This window comes from Protopterus annectens, chromosome 3.part1 (genome assembly GCF_019279795.1).
Source record: "Protopterus annectens isolate FY-2018-M chromosome 3.part1, PAN1.0, whole genome shotgun sequence".
Taxonomy (NCBI): Eukaryota; Metazoa; Chordata; order Ceratodontiformes; family Protopteridae; genus Protopterus; species Protopterus annectens.
The window spans coordinates 1,817,214,240-1,817,230,335 of NC_056732.1; the positions used below are offsets into that span (position 1 = coordinate 1,817,214,240).

The 16,096-nt window shown below is 40.9% G+C and overlaps 1 protein-coding gene across 1 annotated transcript in view; it reads right to left on the bottom strand.

Moving 5' to 3' along the window:
* Positions 1-15,886, bottom strand: part of LOC122798694 (zinc finger protein 836-like) — a 173,322-nt gene extending 157,436 nt beyond the window's left edge. The window contains exon 1 of the mRNA XM_044067790.1: positions 15,738-15,886. Within this exon, the coding sequence (XP_043923725.1) occupies positions 15,738-15,749 (12 nt within the window). The 5' untranslated portion in view covers positions 15,750-15,886. The remainder of the gene's footprint in view (positions 1-15,737) is intronic.
* Positions 15,887-16,096: the final 210 nt, after the last annotated feature.

Sequence of the window (16,096 nt, forward strand, 5' to 3'; positions counted from 1 at the left end):
CAATGGAAAGGCACTTGTTTTACACAGGGGATCAATAGCTTGGTGAAACTTTTGTACCGTATATAACTAACCTGAGAAATAAAGCTAAAAAATGCAGAGTTGGTGACTTAAGAGAGGAGTTGATAAAGGACAGACTTGTGTGTGGTATAAAAGATGATGCTTGCTTCGTGACTGACTTAACTTTGAAGAAGGTCATTGAGATTTGTCAGATATACGAGCTTACAGAAAAGCACACAGGTATGCTTACAAATGAGAGCAGCTCTAGAAGGTACAGTGACAAAGCTCATGTTGATAGTATGTAGCATGTAGTTAAAAGAAACAGGCCCAAGCACATGGCAGCAACTGTAACCCCTGCAGCACTCACTAGGAGAACTTTCTAACAAATTCCAGAGTTCGCACTGTCTCATTGAGTCAGCAAACTCAAAGCATGGGCCCCAACCCAGTTTCATTGCCAACTGCTGTAATTCTGGTGGAAGCCATGAATCTAAAACAGACGTGTTTACATTTTTGGTCAACAATGCCACAAATGCATTAAATGGAATAATTTCAAACGATTTTGTAAAACAAAAGAATGTGGATGCTCTTTTTATTAAAAGGGATCATTTTAAGAAATGACTTGATCAGTTAGACAGTGGTAGCCGTACACTATGTCGATGGTGTGTCAGTGTTTTATGAAATGGTCAATGCAGTAGATTTAAGGGCAAAGAATGAAATACTGTTCGGATAAATGGCAAACCCATAGAGCTCAAAGTTAACACAGGTTCTAAGTGCAATGTCATGTCAGCAGAAACATTTGCCAGAGTATGTCAAGGGGAAAGGCTTGATTTGGCAAGGTGTGTGAAGTTAGTTGCTTATGGAGGTGAAGAAATTCAAACTAAAGGCTCAGTAGTGCTTTCATGTTACTCTGCTAGAAGAAACTACGACTTGTTATTTTATGTGGTCAAGAGGCATGTCCAGTCATTACTTGGGCCCAGAGACAGTTATTAAATGAAAGCATGAAAGCAGTCCCATTTTTTAAAGTCCACCATGTTAGTTTAAAAGACCACTACTCTAATTTTGCCCAGTACATTAATTCTACCTATGTTGATCGTTTCAAAGACGAACTAGGCAAGCTTCCAGTTGTAAACTCCATGAAGTTAGACCCAGAGGTCAGTCCAGTTATTAGGCCAGCATGAAAAGTTCCAATAGCCATAAAGGACGGAGTCGCAGAGTTAGATAAAGTGGTGTGAAAATGGGTAATTTGCCCAGTCCTAAAACCTACAGAATGGGTATCTTCCATGGTGGTAGCTCATAAGAAAGCTCAGAGGACATCAGAATTATTGACCCATGAGATCTGTACAAAGCATTAAAAAGACCTCATCATTCAATGGGCAAGGTCAAAGTCATAGTCTTGATGCCAAATGCCACTATTTTTTCTATCTTAGATGCAAAGTGTTCACTTTGGCAAATTCAGCTTGACAAGAAATCATCATAGCTCACTACTTTCAGTACTCCGTTTGGTAGGTACAGATTTTTGAGAATGGCATCTGGGATTAATTCTACAAGTGAAGACTTTCAGTGAGCAATGGAGCAAATTTTTTCTGGATATCCTTGTGCTGTTATAAAAGAAGACATACTAGTAGGCAGTCGTAATTTATTTTATTTTTATTTAAGTTCAGGCTACAAGAAGTTACTTATGTTCATAGGTAGGTATGTTGGTCATTTAATTACAAGTACAGGCCTAAGACCAGACCTTTCTAAACAAGCAGCCATTCTCGAGATGTCAGCACCAGACAATGTTCAAGCCCGGAAACATTTTTTTGAAATGGTCAACTATCTAGGCAAGTTCATTCCAGACCTCAGCCAACTTTCAGCACCACTTAAGAGAGCTGATATGTAAAAATGTATCCTGGTCTTGATTAGAGCCAACACCAAAGAGCATTTGATGTCCTGAAACAGAATTACTAGTCCACCAACACATGGATACTATGATGTTCACAAGCCAGTTACACTTTCATGTGATGCTTCGAAATTTGCTTTAGGTGCAGTCATTCTACAAGAGGATCAACCTGATGCCTATGCATCAAGAACTCTTACCTAAACTGAGAAGCAGTATGCCCAGATCGAGAAAGAGCTTTTGGCAATTGTGTTTGCATGTTTGAAGTTCCATGATTATGTTTAAGGTAGACCTATCCAGATTCGAAACAGATCACCTACCTTTAGTCACTATCTTGAGAAAACCAATGCAATGGAAACCATCCAGGTGCAATTAACCATAGGCAAGGCTGCTCTGCAAATTGTAGCATGTTACAGGCCACCCTCGCAAACTCAGGAACCTCACATGGCCTTCTTGAAAACACTGGAGGGGATAAATGTATCTCCGAACACCATCATACTAGGTGACTTCAACTACCCTAATATAGACTGGGAACACTACTCAAGCCCAAACACTCTAGCCCAAAAGTTCCTGGAATTCATAAACTCAAATGCCATGGAACAACTAGTCACCATCCCCACAAGAGGAGAGAACATACTTGATCTCATCATCACGAACATGGGAGCACAATGTTCAGCATGAAGTATACCCCTCACTGGTGAGATCTGATCACAAACTAATCTCGCTGGAGGTCCTCATCCCGCCCCCACCGAAATGAAAAGACCACAGTAAAGAACTTCTCGAAAGCCGACTTCACACTTCTAAAGACTAGTGTGGTCTCCTTTAAGGCCCCTGAGCTGGCGGTTAACATTACTCAAACCGCTGAATCACTTAAAAATGCCTTCTACCAGCACCTGCAGGGCTGCATGGATCAGGCAATCCCAAGCAAAACAAAGACTCTTTGTACCAAAGGCAAGCGTCTAGTCTGGTGGACCCCAGCCATAAACAAACTCTACAATAAAAGGAGAAAGCTACTACAAGATAGAGCAAAATCCTTAAAAGGTAAGACACCGCTGATCACTATAAGTAAAAAGCTAAGAGCTCTTATAAAATCATCAAAAGCTAATTTTGAGAAAAAAATAGCAAAGGACTCTAAAGACAACCATAAAGCATTCTTTAGCTATGTCAGAAACCTAGGAGGAAACTCCCAGATATGCTCAGAATTAGTTCAAAATGATGTGAAGATTACTGATCCTACAGACATTGCCAACATACTGGCTGACAGGTTCAGTGCAAACTTCTCCCACCCCCGCCTAAAGAAGAGATATCTATACCAAATGATTGTAGCCCCAAACATCTCCAACGCTCAGGTGAGAACTGCTCTCTCCAAGGCAAAGAACACAGCATCCATGGGACCTGATGGTGTCCCGGCTGTGTGCTCCATGAACTCAATGAGGAATTAAACCCACAGTTAGGACAGCTGTTTAATCTTAGTCTCACCTCCGGATCAGGAGTGGCGCACAGACTGTGGTCCCACTCCACAAAGGCGGTGCCTCCACCGACCCTGGAAATTACCGTCCTATTAGCTTGACAAGCCTGATCTGCAAAGCCATGGAAAGGATCATAATGGATCTCATAAATAAAGACATAGGAATTTGCAGACTTTGGATCCAACAGTTTGGCTTTGTCAAAGGCAGATCATGCCTTTTAAACTTGGTTGACTTTTTGAAACAGTCACCAAGGCCATTGGAGGAAAGGCAGTCCATACAGCCTACCTAGACCTGGCGAAGGCTTTGATACAATACCCCACTCGGGTATCATTGAAAAACTCATCAACTTAAATGTAAACCCATACATTACAAGATGGGTTGCAAACTGGCTGAGTGACAGAACCCACAGGGTCAGAGTTGCTGGCGCCATGTCAGACTCTAAGCCTGTCACAAGTGGTGTCCCACAGGGCTCAGTCCTGGGCCCACTCTTGTTTGGCATCTACTTTTCTGAAGTACAAGCAAACACAGGAGGGTTATGGCTGACAAAGTTCGCAGATGACTGCAAACTGGGCGCCATAGTTGAGAACACATCCGACACAGATATCCTTCAGAAGGGTCTCACAGAAACGGATAACTGGTGCCAGAGCCATGGCCTCAAGTTAAATGCCAAGAAATGCATAGTCATACCCTTCGGGAAAAATAAGGTTACCCCTAGCTACCATATAGGTGGCAATCCCCTGAACACAGAAGAAGTTATTAGGGACCTGGGAACCCAGGTTGACAGTAGCCTTTCATTCGACACTCATATTGCTAGGTAGTTAGGAAGACCTTCTACATTGCCCACCTTATCATGAAGGGATTCACATCTAGATCAAGGGAAGTCATAGTCTCCCTATACTCATCACTCATCAGACCAATGATCGAGTACAATGCCCCATTCGGAATGTATCTGACCCGACACTTGCAGCAGCTGGAGAGGCCACAAAAGTTCCTCACCAAAAGGATAAAGGGTCTCAAAAATCTGTCTTATGCTGCGCGACTGAAAGAACTCCAGTTATATTCAGTTGCATCGCTTGCTCAGAGGTGACCTATGCCTGACATACAAGGCCATGTCAAACCCAGATTTGATGAATATGCTTCATCTCAAAAATCTAGATCCCTCAGAGCCACAAGGGCGGGTGACTTAAACCTCGACACGGTTATTAATAGGACGTGCTGGAGGGATAGATTCATCACCCAAAGACTCCCTATGCTGTGGAACAAAATCCCGGTTTATGTGAGGCAGAGCACCTCGCTGGCCTTGTTCAAGAGGAATCTTGACCAATGGATGGGAGATCGCAGATACACCCCAGGGGTTACCTCAGTGTCACTGCTCGACAGAGGCACAGCTAAATAATGGGCATAGTTTCTCCAAACTAAGGGGTGGCGTAAGCCACAAAACTATGGGCTAGGCTTATAAATGCCCTCGGGCAGATAGCCTAGTATGAACCTATGAACCTATGAACCTATTCAGCTCAAGCCCAACTGCAACGTATGATGCTGAGATTGCAAAAGTACAATTTCAATCTCGTCTACAAGGAAGGCAAACTTCTTTACCTTGCTGATACATCATCCAGATTACCCGGAAATACCACTGAGTAGAATGAAAATCAAGGTTATCAATTGATTGATGATTTTGAAGTCATGGAAGTGAGAAATGTTTCTTCCACACGTCTTGATAAGCTGAGAGATCACATAGCCACAGATCCAGTTTTACAGAGGCTCAACCACTTTATCAATCGAGGATGGCCGTCAAAGCAATCTAGTTTACCTCAAGAAGTGCAAACTTATTTTCCATACAAAGGTATCATTAAGAAAGGTCCGAAAGTAATTGTTCCAAAGTTCTTGCAACCAGAGTACACTACTATCTTGCATCATGGTCACCCAGGAACAGAATCTACGAAAAGGGCGAGAGGACTAGTATTTTGGCCTTCTATGTCACAAGACATTGAGAGAGCGCTTTTATCTTCTTCAGTGTGTAATAGTACAAAGCCACATCAACAGAAGGAACCACTTCAGCTTAACCAAATTCTGGAATTACCTTGGTCGACAGTAGCCACAGACATTTGAGTGGGTTGGTCAACATTATTTGGTGTTAATAGACTCATACGACAATTGGTTCGAAATTGTACTACTTCCCAACCCAGCATCCAGTACTGACATTACAAAGATGAAACGTCATTTTGCTGTTCGTGGTAGCTTGCACAAAGTTATTTCTGACAATGGAACGCAGTTTACAAGCGAACAGTTCAAAAGATGTGCTGAAGAATTGTACTTACTCATGTCACTGTCACAAGTAGCCCCGAGTACCCACAGTCAAATGATTTGGCAGATTGTGCAGTTAAAAGTGGAAAACAGTTACTAGTGAAGTCAAAATGTGATCTGATAAACCCACAGTCAAATGATTTGGCAGATCGTGCAGTTAAAAGTGGAAAACAGTTACTAGTGAAGTCAAAATGTGATCTGATAATTTCCTGAATCTTTTGAATCTCAGAAATGTTTCTTGTGATAAACATCTTGGTTCACCTGCTCAGAGACTTCTGTTGAGACAAACCAGAACCACATTACCCATCAGTAGTCAACTGGTGGTTCCATGCATCAAGAACAACAGATCAATGAAAGCCAATCTGTTGAAGAAGCGCATAACTCAGAAGTCCTACTACAATAAGTCCAGCAAACCGCTCAATAAATTATGAGAGGTAGAAGTGGTAAGGATGCAGACGTCCAAAGGTTATGATTGAATTGGTGTCGTGAAGAATATTGGTCCAGAGCCAACATCATATATTGCAGAATCGGAAGTAGCAATTTTTAGCCGGAATCAGAAGCATTTGAGACTGGTATCAGAATCTATATCACAGCACATAGCCAGTGAGAAAGACCATCTCAGAGTGAGTTGTCCAGTGTTCCAGTTCCAGAGGACATTCCCATTCCTGTGATGAATCCAGAAGTTCCTGATATGAATTTTGCACTGCAGACTCTCTTGATTACTAAATTTAGTCCCAAGTGTTATGTGACAAGATATGGTTGAATATCTAAACTCTGTAGCAGATATGAAGCAACTTGGACGTGAACACTGTGTTTTGTTTCTAATGTATATAGTAATGTATGCCTTTCTCTGATATTGTTTCTTATAAAGGGCAATCTTTTAAGAGTAAGGATGTAGATCAATATGTTTGTATATACCTTTAAGAAGCGATCCAAGGGCTTGCACAAGTGTAAAAATATTGAGCACATGCGAGCCTGACTGCCATTTTGTAGTAAGCAATTCAGATGCAAGCATGTATGTATACAAGGTCTGTCTGTTAACTAGTCTGTTCGTATTTAATGATGTTGCTATCCATCCTGATGTGTTTCTATGTATTTAAGCATCTAAATGAAACCCCAGCCGTCTTGTTATATGTGTTAGAGACAAACGGGTAAAAGGAGATTTGAGATTTCTTTCCATTTAGAAGAGATGCCTTTGGAAATTAAATGAGCCAAATAAAAAGCCTTTCTAAACTACTGCAGATTCATGTTGATAATTTCTTATCACTTGACAATAATGCGAGTGTCCAGATCCCTTAGAACAGTGTCTGACTGGTGGGGGTATGTCACCTGTATGGTATGTGAACACATTTTGTTTAACAAAATGAACTACACTACATTTGTTCACATTTAGTTTGAGAGCATTAGCCTTGCAGCGATCTTTAATAAGGTCTAACGTACTCTGGATCAATTGTGAGTCAGTGGATGGAAGAAATAAACACCCAATTTACAGTCATCTGCAAAGTTAGATAACCACAGAGGAGTGCTGGCTGAAAGGTCTAATAAATAGATGTCAAGGAGGAAGGAGCCCACAAGTGAACTCTGTGGTACATCACTCTGCTTTCAGATTTGACACTTAAGACTCTAAACACACAGGTTATGTCAGACAACCAGCTAATTATGTACTGCATACCATACAGATTTATATTTGGCTTTAAAAGTCTATCAATTATAGTACCTGTCCAGTCCCAGATATGCTGTATGTACTACATAATCACTACCCACTGCTTCGGTAAAAAAGCTGACCTGATGTGGGTCGAGTTCCAGGAGATTTTCAAAGTCAGTATTAATGAGGTCAGAGATAATGCACTCCATTGTTTCACATATAAGGTGAAAGAGATTAAATAGGTCAGTAGTTACCAGGGTCCTTGGTTGGATCACCATTGTGCAACATTACAATGCCAGTTTTTAAGGCTTCTGTGATCATTAGGGACGCAGATTTTTCCCTATGAAAAATACTGGTAAATCCCAGCTTTTGACTGTATGAGAAATAAAATAAAATAAATAAATAAAATCACAGCATTTTTGCAGACTTTGGCAATGAAAGCCAGAGAACCAATTCACTGCAAGATGCATTTCTACTTGTATTATTTATAATATTGCCACCTTGAACTATTGAGTGTTCTGTGCCTAGAATTCATTTTGATTTTTTAATATATATTGATGCAGATGACAATTATAATGAAACCACCACAATGAGTGGAAATTACATTTAAAAATCATAGATATAATTACTGGATTTCCTCTCACAGGAGGTTACTAGGCTAATGGCCCTGGGGCCCTTACACGCCTAGCAAAGAGATTATCCTCAAAAAGAAGCCTCAGTCAGCACCCATCGCCCTGTCAATGAGGGGCACAGGTGGAATCCCTGGGACAAATATTTCCCATATACTCATCAAGGTCGTGCTTGAAGAGAGTCAGCGAGGTATTCCGTTTTGACATGTACGGGAAGTTTATTCCAAAGATGAGGCAGCCTCTGGGAGACAAACCTGTCTCTCCAGCAGGTTTTGTTGATGTCGCATATTAGATTCAGGCCTTTAGAGCAGGTAATGTGCGAGGAGGTAAGACTTGCGGATATGGAGCATCTTTAGTAGGGCAGGGTCCAAGATTGCCTTGTAGGCAAGACACAGATCACCCCTGAGTAATCTGTACAATACAGAGTAGAGTTACAGTGATTTGAGCCTGTCCGCATAGGACAGGTTTTGAGGCCATGGATTCACTCCGACGTATTTCTGTGACCTTTCCAGTTGGTGCAGTTGTTTGGAGAGGTACATACCAAACGAGGCGAGTACAGACAGGTAATAATCTCCTTTTTTCTAGATGCAATGCCTTTTTTTCTAGATGCAATGCCTTTACTTATGAGATGAACCAAGTAAAAGGCTTTTCTGACAACTGCCGCTATATGATGGTCGAATGTGAGATTGTTATCAACCCGAGTACCCAGGTCTCTCATCATTGGTTGTGTGCTTAGGGGGTTGCTGTTGATGTGGTAATCAATAGGGGCTGTGTTTTTGTCGAATGGTATGACGATACATTTTTTTTGCATTTAGCTTGAGGCCATGACTTTGGCACCAATCATCGTAGTTGCTGTGAGACCCTCTTGCCGTATGTTAACATCATTTGGGGAGTCAATGACAGCACCCAACTTACAGTCATCCACAGACTTGGTCAGCCACAGGCCTTTTGTCATTGCTTGGGTCTCTGAGAAGTAGATGCAAAACAGTAGGGGCTCCAGGACAGATCCCTGGGGAACTCCACAAGTGACAGGTCTGCTATCAGAGGTGGAGGCACCTATTTTGACCTTGAGAGTCCTGTTGGTGAGCCAGTTGGCCACCCACCTGATGAGATAGGGATTTATGCCAAGTTGTGTTAGCATCTCGATGATGCCCAAGTGGGGGATTGTGTCAAAGGTCTTGGCCAAGTCAAGAAAAGCTATTATGTACTGACTTTCCCCTCATTCGGGACCTTAGTGACGGTCTCAAAGAAGTCAACCAGATTCAACAGACAAGCTCTGCTCTTGATGAATCTGAACTGGGTGGGGTCAAGTGTTTGGAGATTGCCTATGTCTCTGTTTATGAGATCCATAATAATATGCTCCTTGGCTTTACAGATCATACTTGTCAAGCTACTGGGACAATAGTTTCCAGGGTCAATAGTGGCATCACCTTTGTGCAAGGGGATGACAATGGCAGTTCTCCACTCTGCAGAAGTGAAGCTTGTACTTAGGCTGTAGTTGCATAGGGTGCTCAATGGCAAAGCCAATTCTTGTTGGAGATGGTGCAGAATACAGCCTACTATCAGGTCCCATGGAAGCTGTCTTCTTTGCCTTGGATAGAGCCTTTAACACTTGATCTATGCCATGGAGGTTTCTGACGTAACTGAAGAAGGCTTTGTGGTTTCCCTTTGTTTCGGAGGACAGTTTTGATTCATAATTGGCTTTGGAGATTTTCACTAGTGATCTAATTTGCTTGTTGAGGTTAATGAGTGAGTTTTTCCAATTTCCAATTTGTTTCTTTTTACCCTTGGACAACACTTTCTTCCTTTTGTTGTAAAGCCAGTTGATAGGGATGTCCACCAAACAGGTTTGTGCTTCCTCGAGGAGCAGGTTTTATTTCCGTTGGGTATGGCTGGGTCAATGCAGTTGTACAGGTGCTTGTATACTGCAATGGCATACTGTTCAGCATAGTTGTTTGCATCCTCTGAGGGGGGCAGTGGTGTGAAGCTACTGACACCCTCCCTTAGGAGACTGTCAGCTTTTGAAAAATTTTTTTAGCTGGATTACAGCTGGGGAGATCAGAATTTAATTTTCTTTGAAGACCAAAAAAATGCCCCTGGTGGACATGGATGGGTTTTGCTATAAACTGACAATTAAACCTGTTAAGGGTATGTGAGTGCAAGAAGCTCAGTTTGTGGGCCTCGAGGAATCTACTTAAAAGTGAATGTGGAAACAGTTACTCGGTTACTCAGGTCTGAAAGCAAAGTAAGTGTTAAATCTACATGTGGTGAGGATTTTGTCTTTACAGTGAAACCAAGGTTTAGTTATGACACAGATATGGAGGAGTTCAAACTGCAGGACAGCCTCAAGGTCAATTAATTTAATATTAAATCTTCTGGCTCTGAGAAGAGCAACTTTGATACGGCTATATTGAGATGTCAAGTAGCTGCAATAGGCCTAACAAAGGTATTAGGGGCAGCAAAGGCTTATCTCAGGCTGAAACATCCTTGACTTCCTTAGGGTGACCCTAACTACTCAAACTACCTTATGTTTGTATTTGGGTATCATTATAAATACATATATTAACTGTAAATATACTTAAGACATACTTTCCTAAAGAACTTTTTTTCTATAACTACCTTCAGCTACACAATGTGCTAACCTAGCTTACTTATTTTAAATTTACAACCTTTGTGGATAATATTTAGATGCAAACCTGACCACAAGAGCAAGGGTAAATGCAATGGGCAGTTTGACTAAAGAAGATGTCTCTGTGTATCACTGTTCTAGATTTTATCTTCCATCTAGACTTCTAGAGGTTCATGCTTCTATCCTACCAACACCCTCTCCATAAGTAATAATGTCCCAGGTTAGAAATTTGTAAAGAAAGCTCTATAAAGAGCTGCACAACAGTCCTTCTGCCTCCCCACCATAAAATCCCATGTATTGCCTCCCAGCATCCTGTCTGCTTATGTTAATGTCCATTTAAATGTAACCTTTTCTTCCTTTACCATTCCTGTCACAGCTGCTCTCCCCTCAACCAATATTCTGTCATTACTCCTACTAAAAGGTATGGCCATGTACTATTTGTCAAAGTTTAGCCCAGTATCCACTTGTGCTCTTACGTAAGTGTTGCTGACAGATTCACATGCCTGACTGTCGACCCCCATTTTTACTCTTCCCTTTTCTCCCATGTAATACAAAATTAAGGGCTGCACTGAAATTTAGGTAGAGAAAGCCAACACTGCGATGCCCCTAAATTTCCCCAGCCCCAGTCACTGTACAGTATTTGGCTGATAAGGGTCACTCTCTCAATTTGAGCTCCTGTTACCCTGGGGTAGCTGACCCTTGAAATGTTACACCAGCCTGTCCTTCAGAATCCATTTCGCAGGCTTTCCTAAACTAATGTATGGCTCTTAGATGAATCACCCCACAGCCCTCCCGTATGTGGCAGCACCACCCCGTGGCTACTAGCCCATTTAGGGGAGGATGTGCTTAACTATCTGCTACTGGATATGCCAACAAGTACCAAAAACCCTGAGTGTTTTGGGGCATTTTACATAGTAAACGTATGCAGAGCATGGAAGACTCATCTTCAGTTTGTTCAGAAATGCACTGTTCTAAATTCTTCTATCCTTCCTACTCTCAATGCTTTTGTCAGTTCACCAACACAGGACGACACCCAGCCAAACAAATCTACACAAAAAGCATACATTTTTATCTATACAAAACAAGCCCTGTAACAGTTCAGTGCAGCCCCTCGTGTACTCAATTTCTGATCCCAAGCTTCATGATCCTGGTTTAACCCCAAAAATCTTGGCCACACAGTTCCAAAACATTAGAAACTGCTACCTGCCTGAACCTATAACAAAACTTAGCAGGTACCACACCAAATATCTCAGTGCATGGGCTCCATAACTTGTTGCTTTAAAGGCTGCCAAGTTATCACTATCTATGCATTTAATTATTTGAGAGAACTCTATCAAAAACCATCAGCAGTTTCACTCCAGCCAGCAGTGTCTGCTACACCCATGTTAGATACAGAATCTGGCCAAATATAGTGGTGGCACTGCGGTAGTGTTGTTGCCTCACAGCAAGACGTTGTCCCGTTCGATTCTCAGCTAGAGCGTCTTCTGTGGAGACATGTGTGAATGGGCGCACCTTCGTTGAAGGCTGTGCGCGAGGGCCGGCAACTCAGCATGTAAAAATCAACTGCCAATCATTAGCGGACCAGAGTTCCGCTGTGGCGACCCCTAACTGGGAAAAGCCGAAAGACACAACAACAACACTGCAGTGCTTACAATGAGAGCTTCTTATATTTGCATTTTGATACAAGTACTACAACAGAATGAAAGCATAGTAGCTTGACAGGTGATACATGAAGATATGAACAGGTCATGTTTGACAAGCACTTTTCTCTTTCTCATATTCTGTGCGTTTGGTAAGTTATGGGAGCTTTTTTCACTGGGTCAGCTCTGGAAAAAAAATGGGTCTGCCCAGTAAGATTACCCTGGATACTAAAACACATCCACATATAAAGCCCTCAGATACTAGGTAGCTACCCTGTTGAGGTCACAGAGTCCTCTGACAATACCTTGGTGGTGGTAACAGTGTCGTAATGTAATATCTTATGGATATAATTCCACAGTATCATAACCAAAGTTCTCCATGTGAGGATCACAATTTGTATGCCCACTGCCTCCAGATGCATAGTGTGTGCCACTGTCTGTGCTAAGGAAAGATCCAGAAACATCAACTGGAAATACAGCAAATATGTGAAAAGCAAATTAAAAGCAAACAGCACTGCTGTTCAGACATCACTTTGCCTAATGACAAAATATTTTAGCATCAGACATAACTGAAAACGTTTACTGGTATGAGCTAGATTTCAGTTATTTATCTACATTTCTGGAGTCTTTGGGTCCTTTGTTATCATAAAATCTGGTATCCCTCTACAAGAATTTTACACATGATCAACTCCTCAAAAAAATCGAATACAACAACCCCCTCCTTCACACACACACACACACACACACACACACACACACACACACACACACACACACACACACACACACACACACACAGGTAAATACTAGGCTATCAGTCTGCAGACTATTATGAGCCTAGCCTATAACCAGAGATCCGAATCAAACCCTGTACCTTGAATCTGTGAGATAACTTCCTTAACCATTATTGCAACCCTCATCCAAAATTATCTGTGAACTGGATTCAAACTCTGCATTATCTCCGTTGCTTCTCCAAACTTACTGAATTAACACTCTGAGCCACAGAGAAAGTTACCTTACAAGGACTGATGGGCATTATGACAGGCACATAGTTTTATACTTCTTATTGCTCAGAAAATGCATGTTGATGCAAAACGTGAAGTTTGATTAACTTTTTAAGTAAATTAGAGAAATATGGAAAAGTGTTCCTAATTTTGGATATTTGGTCCCCACTATTCTTGGCTTTGTCCAAAAACTCGAGAAAAATGTTAAGAACCTGAAAACAGCTTGTTTTATATGCTCTAACTCCCCACAAGCCATCTGAAAAAATACTAAGATTTCATAACCAAACAACTAAATTAATACTGTTCCAATCTGCTCTGACATATGAGGATGCAAAACTCTTTTAGCTGATGTCCTGTTTAGCCATTACCTATCACAACTGATACAGGTTAGCAGAACTATTTCAGTGCTCATATACTGAGCACATTAAGATTCAGTTTCCAGAAATTCCTTCGCATCCCACCACAACAGCATGACCTCAGTGATACAACTGCAAGACCTCAATGGGAATTACAATAACTATGGTGGGTATGTGCTGGACAAGGTATCAGTTAAGTGGCAAATGTCCCATAAAACACTCTAATCTGCTTATTTTTGCATTCATTAATCTCGCTAAGTGCCATTTTGATGAAGCTGGTTATAACAGCTTGTTGAGAAATCAAGTTAGCACTAGGCCTAAAATTCAGTCATGTAGATGCACTGTTTTAATGTTTTACTGTCATGTTATAAATCGGTAGTCTTCTCAACATTTAATTAGCAGAATATAAACTATTTTGAACTGTTAAGTACTATGCACACAACAGTTTTGATTTATATTTCTATTAGATCCCTCTTACTAACAGTAGAGCTATTACAAAAATATAAAGTAATTTTTCAATTATTTTATACCCGATAGAACCATATTTTTCACAGTACAAACTGTAATTCATGTAAATCAAAATGTCTGATTCTAACTGACCACATCTCCAATACATTGCATTAGTGCATGGTATATCAACACATGCATTTGTAATAGTTTCTGTGGTCTTTTAGTTTGGCGGTATATTCTATAAACAATGACAGCAGATATGCTTGCACTGAACATACATTTTTACTACCACTTCCTGATTAGTCAGAAAGCTTTTGAAATCAGAAGCTAAATGCGGGCAATCTTTCCCATTACTTGGAGGTTGAAGTTTTATCGCATTGTCTGAAGAAAGAACAATTTCACCGATACCAGTCACAGTATACCCAAACTAAAGCATCTCTTCCACTTCAGGGATCCCAATAGATTTCTCTATGGAAATATACGAATTAAGATAATAAAGTAAGCCTTCTTTTGCCTTATGGCTGAGCTCACATACAGGTTCAAGATAAAGACCAGCGGCACTTAGTGGGTTAAGAACATGAACTGATACATAATTATCCCAAGCTAATGGCACTAATTTAAAAGGAACACTGTTCACAACTTAATTCACAGTATATTCTCCAAATATCCATGTTCTTGTTAATGGATTCCATGTTTTCTTTTTACTTTTTTATAACTTTCTGTATAACACCAAGATAGCCAGCAAAGTTTACACTTTGCAGAGGTTCATGGCCTGTACTTTGCCCTCTATAATAGCATATCAACTTTGAATTTGGATATTTTCACTAGCTCAATTATTTATTTTTGCTTCTGTCCACGAAGGAAGTAAAGTAATCCAGCAAAAGCAATGCTTGATCCAAGGGAAATTAGCTCAAGTGGACTTATAGCTACATCAGACATCTGCCTCTATGAATCATAGTAATAACTGAGTCTGTGTGTCAAAAGATTCATGTAAACAGAAATAGCTGTGCTGAACGGCACTGGGCTAAGCTGGTTTAGTGAATGTGTAAACATGCCTAATATATCTCAAATTTCCTACAGTCTAGTTAACAGGTGTCGTCTGACACTTTGCTTTCAGTTTTAAAGCACTCACTGTTTGTAAACAGCTTGTGAAAGAAAGGAGGCATGCCTCTATTCAGTGGAACAGCTGCACCCCTCAACCCCCCCCCCCCCCAAACTTTATATATACTAACTCCAAGATCACACAAGGGTAGGGAAAGCACAAATTTCCAATCCCTACTGTATCACAATCTCGTAGATAAACATACTGGCACTCTGCAGCCACTTTATTTCAATTTCACATTAGCTTGCACCGTTACTTTAAACCAAACATATTATTTCCTTACACAGAAAGCCAGTCTCCATTAGAACTCTGCATCTCTTGCATCAAACTGCAAAATTCTGGTTCTGGTCTCAACAACAGAAATTGCTGTGTTCAGAAAGGAGAAGACCATACTGTCCTTTACAATTCAGGATTACAAGAATAAAGTGGGTTTATTTCACATATACCATTCCTCAGCAGTGCCCTGTTTCTTAAAACCTTTTACATGCAGCTTTATCCTCCCCTGCCTTTCCCAAACCTACCCCCATCTCCAGAAACACAAATTTAAGCCTTTTACAAACACAAGCTTTTCAGCCTTTAAGGTAAAAAGAACAAAGGCTGCATAAACAGAAAGCAGCTTATAAAGTCTCTTACCTCTAGCTTCATGATTCCTTATTTTAGTCTCCAGATTCACAACCCAGCTACTCAGCAGCTCAAAAAGCTGTTGATTGCAAGAGCAAAGAACCAGAAGAATAAATAATTATAGAAACCCAGCTATTTCTGTTATTTGCAGCACAAAAAAACAAGGCCTCCAACAGCAGTACTAATATAACCTGAGATTTACTTCCTGTACATCTCTGAATGATATCCCCACAAAATGCCAGTGACCTAATTAATATTCATGAAACAAGTCAGTGAGGCAGGTAGAGGAAGAAGGCCAGCCAACCCTGGCCCTGCACTGACAGCAGAGGGAGTTTTACTGTATGAAGCTGTTCCACGTGTAATGCAGAGCA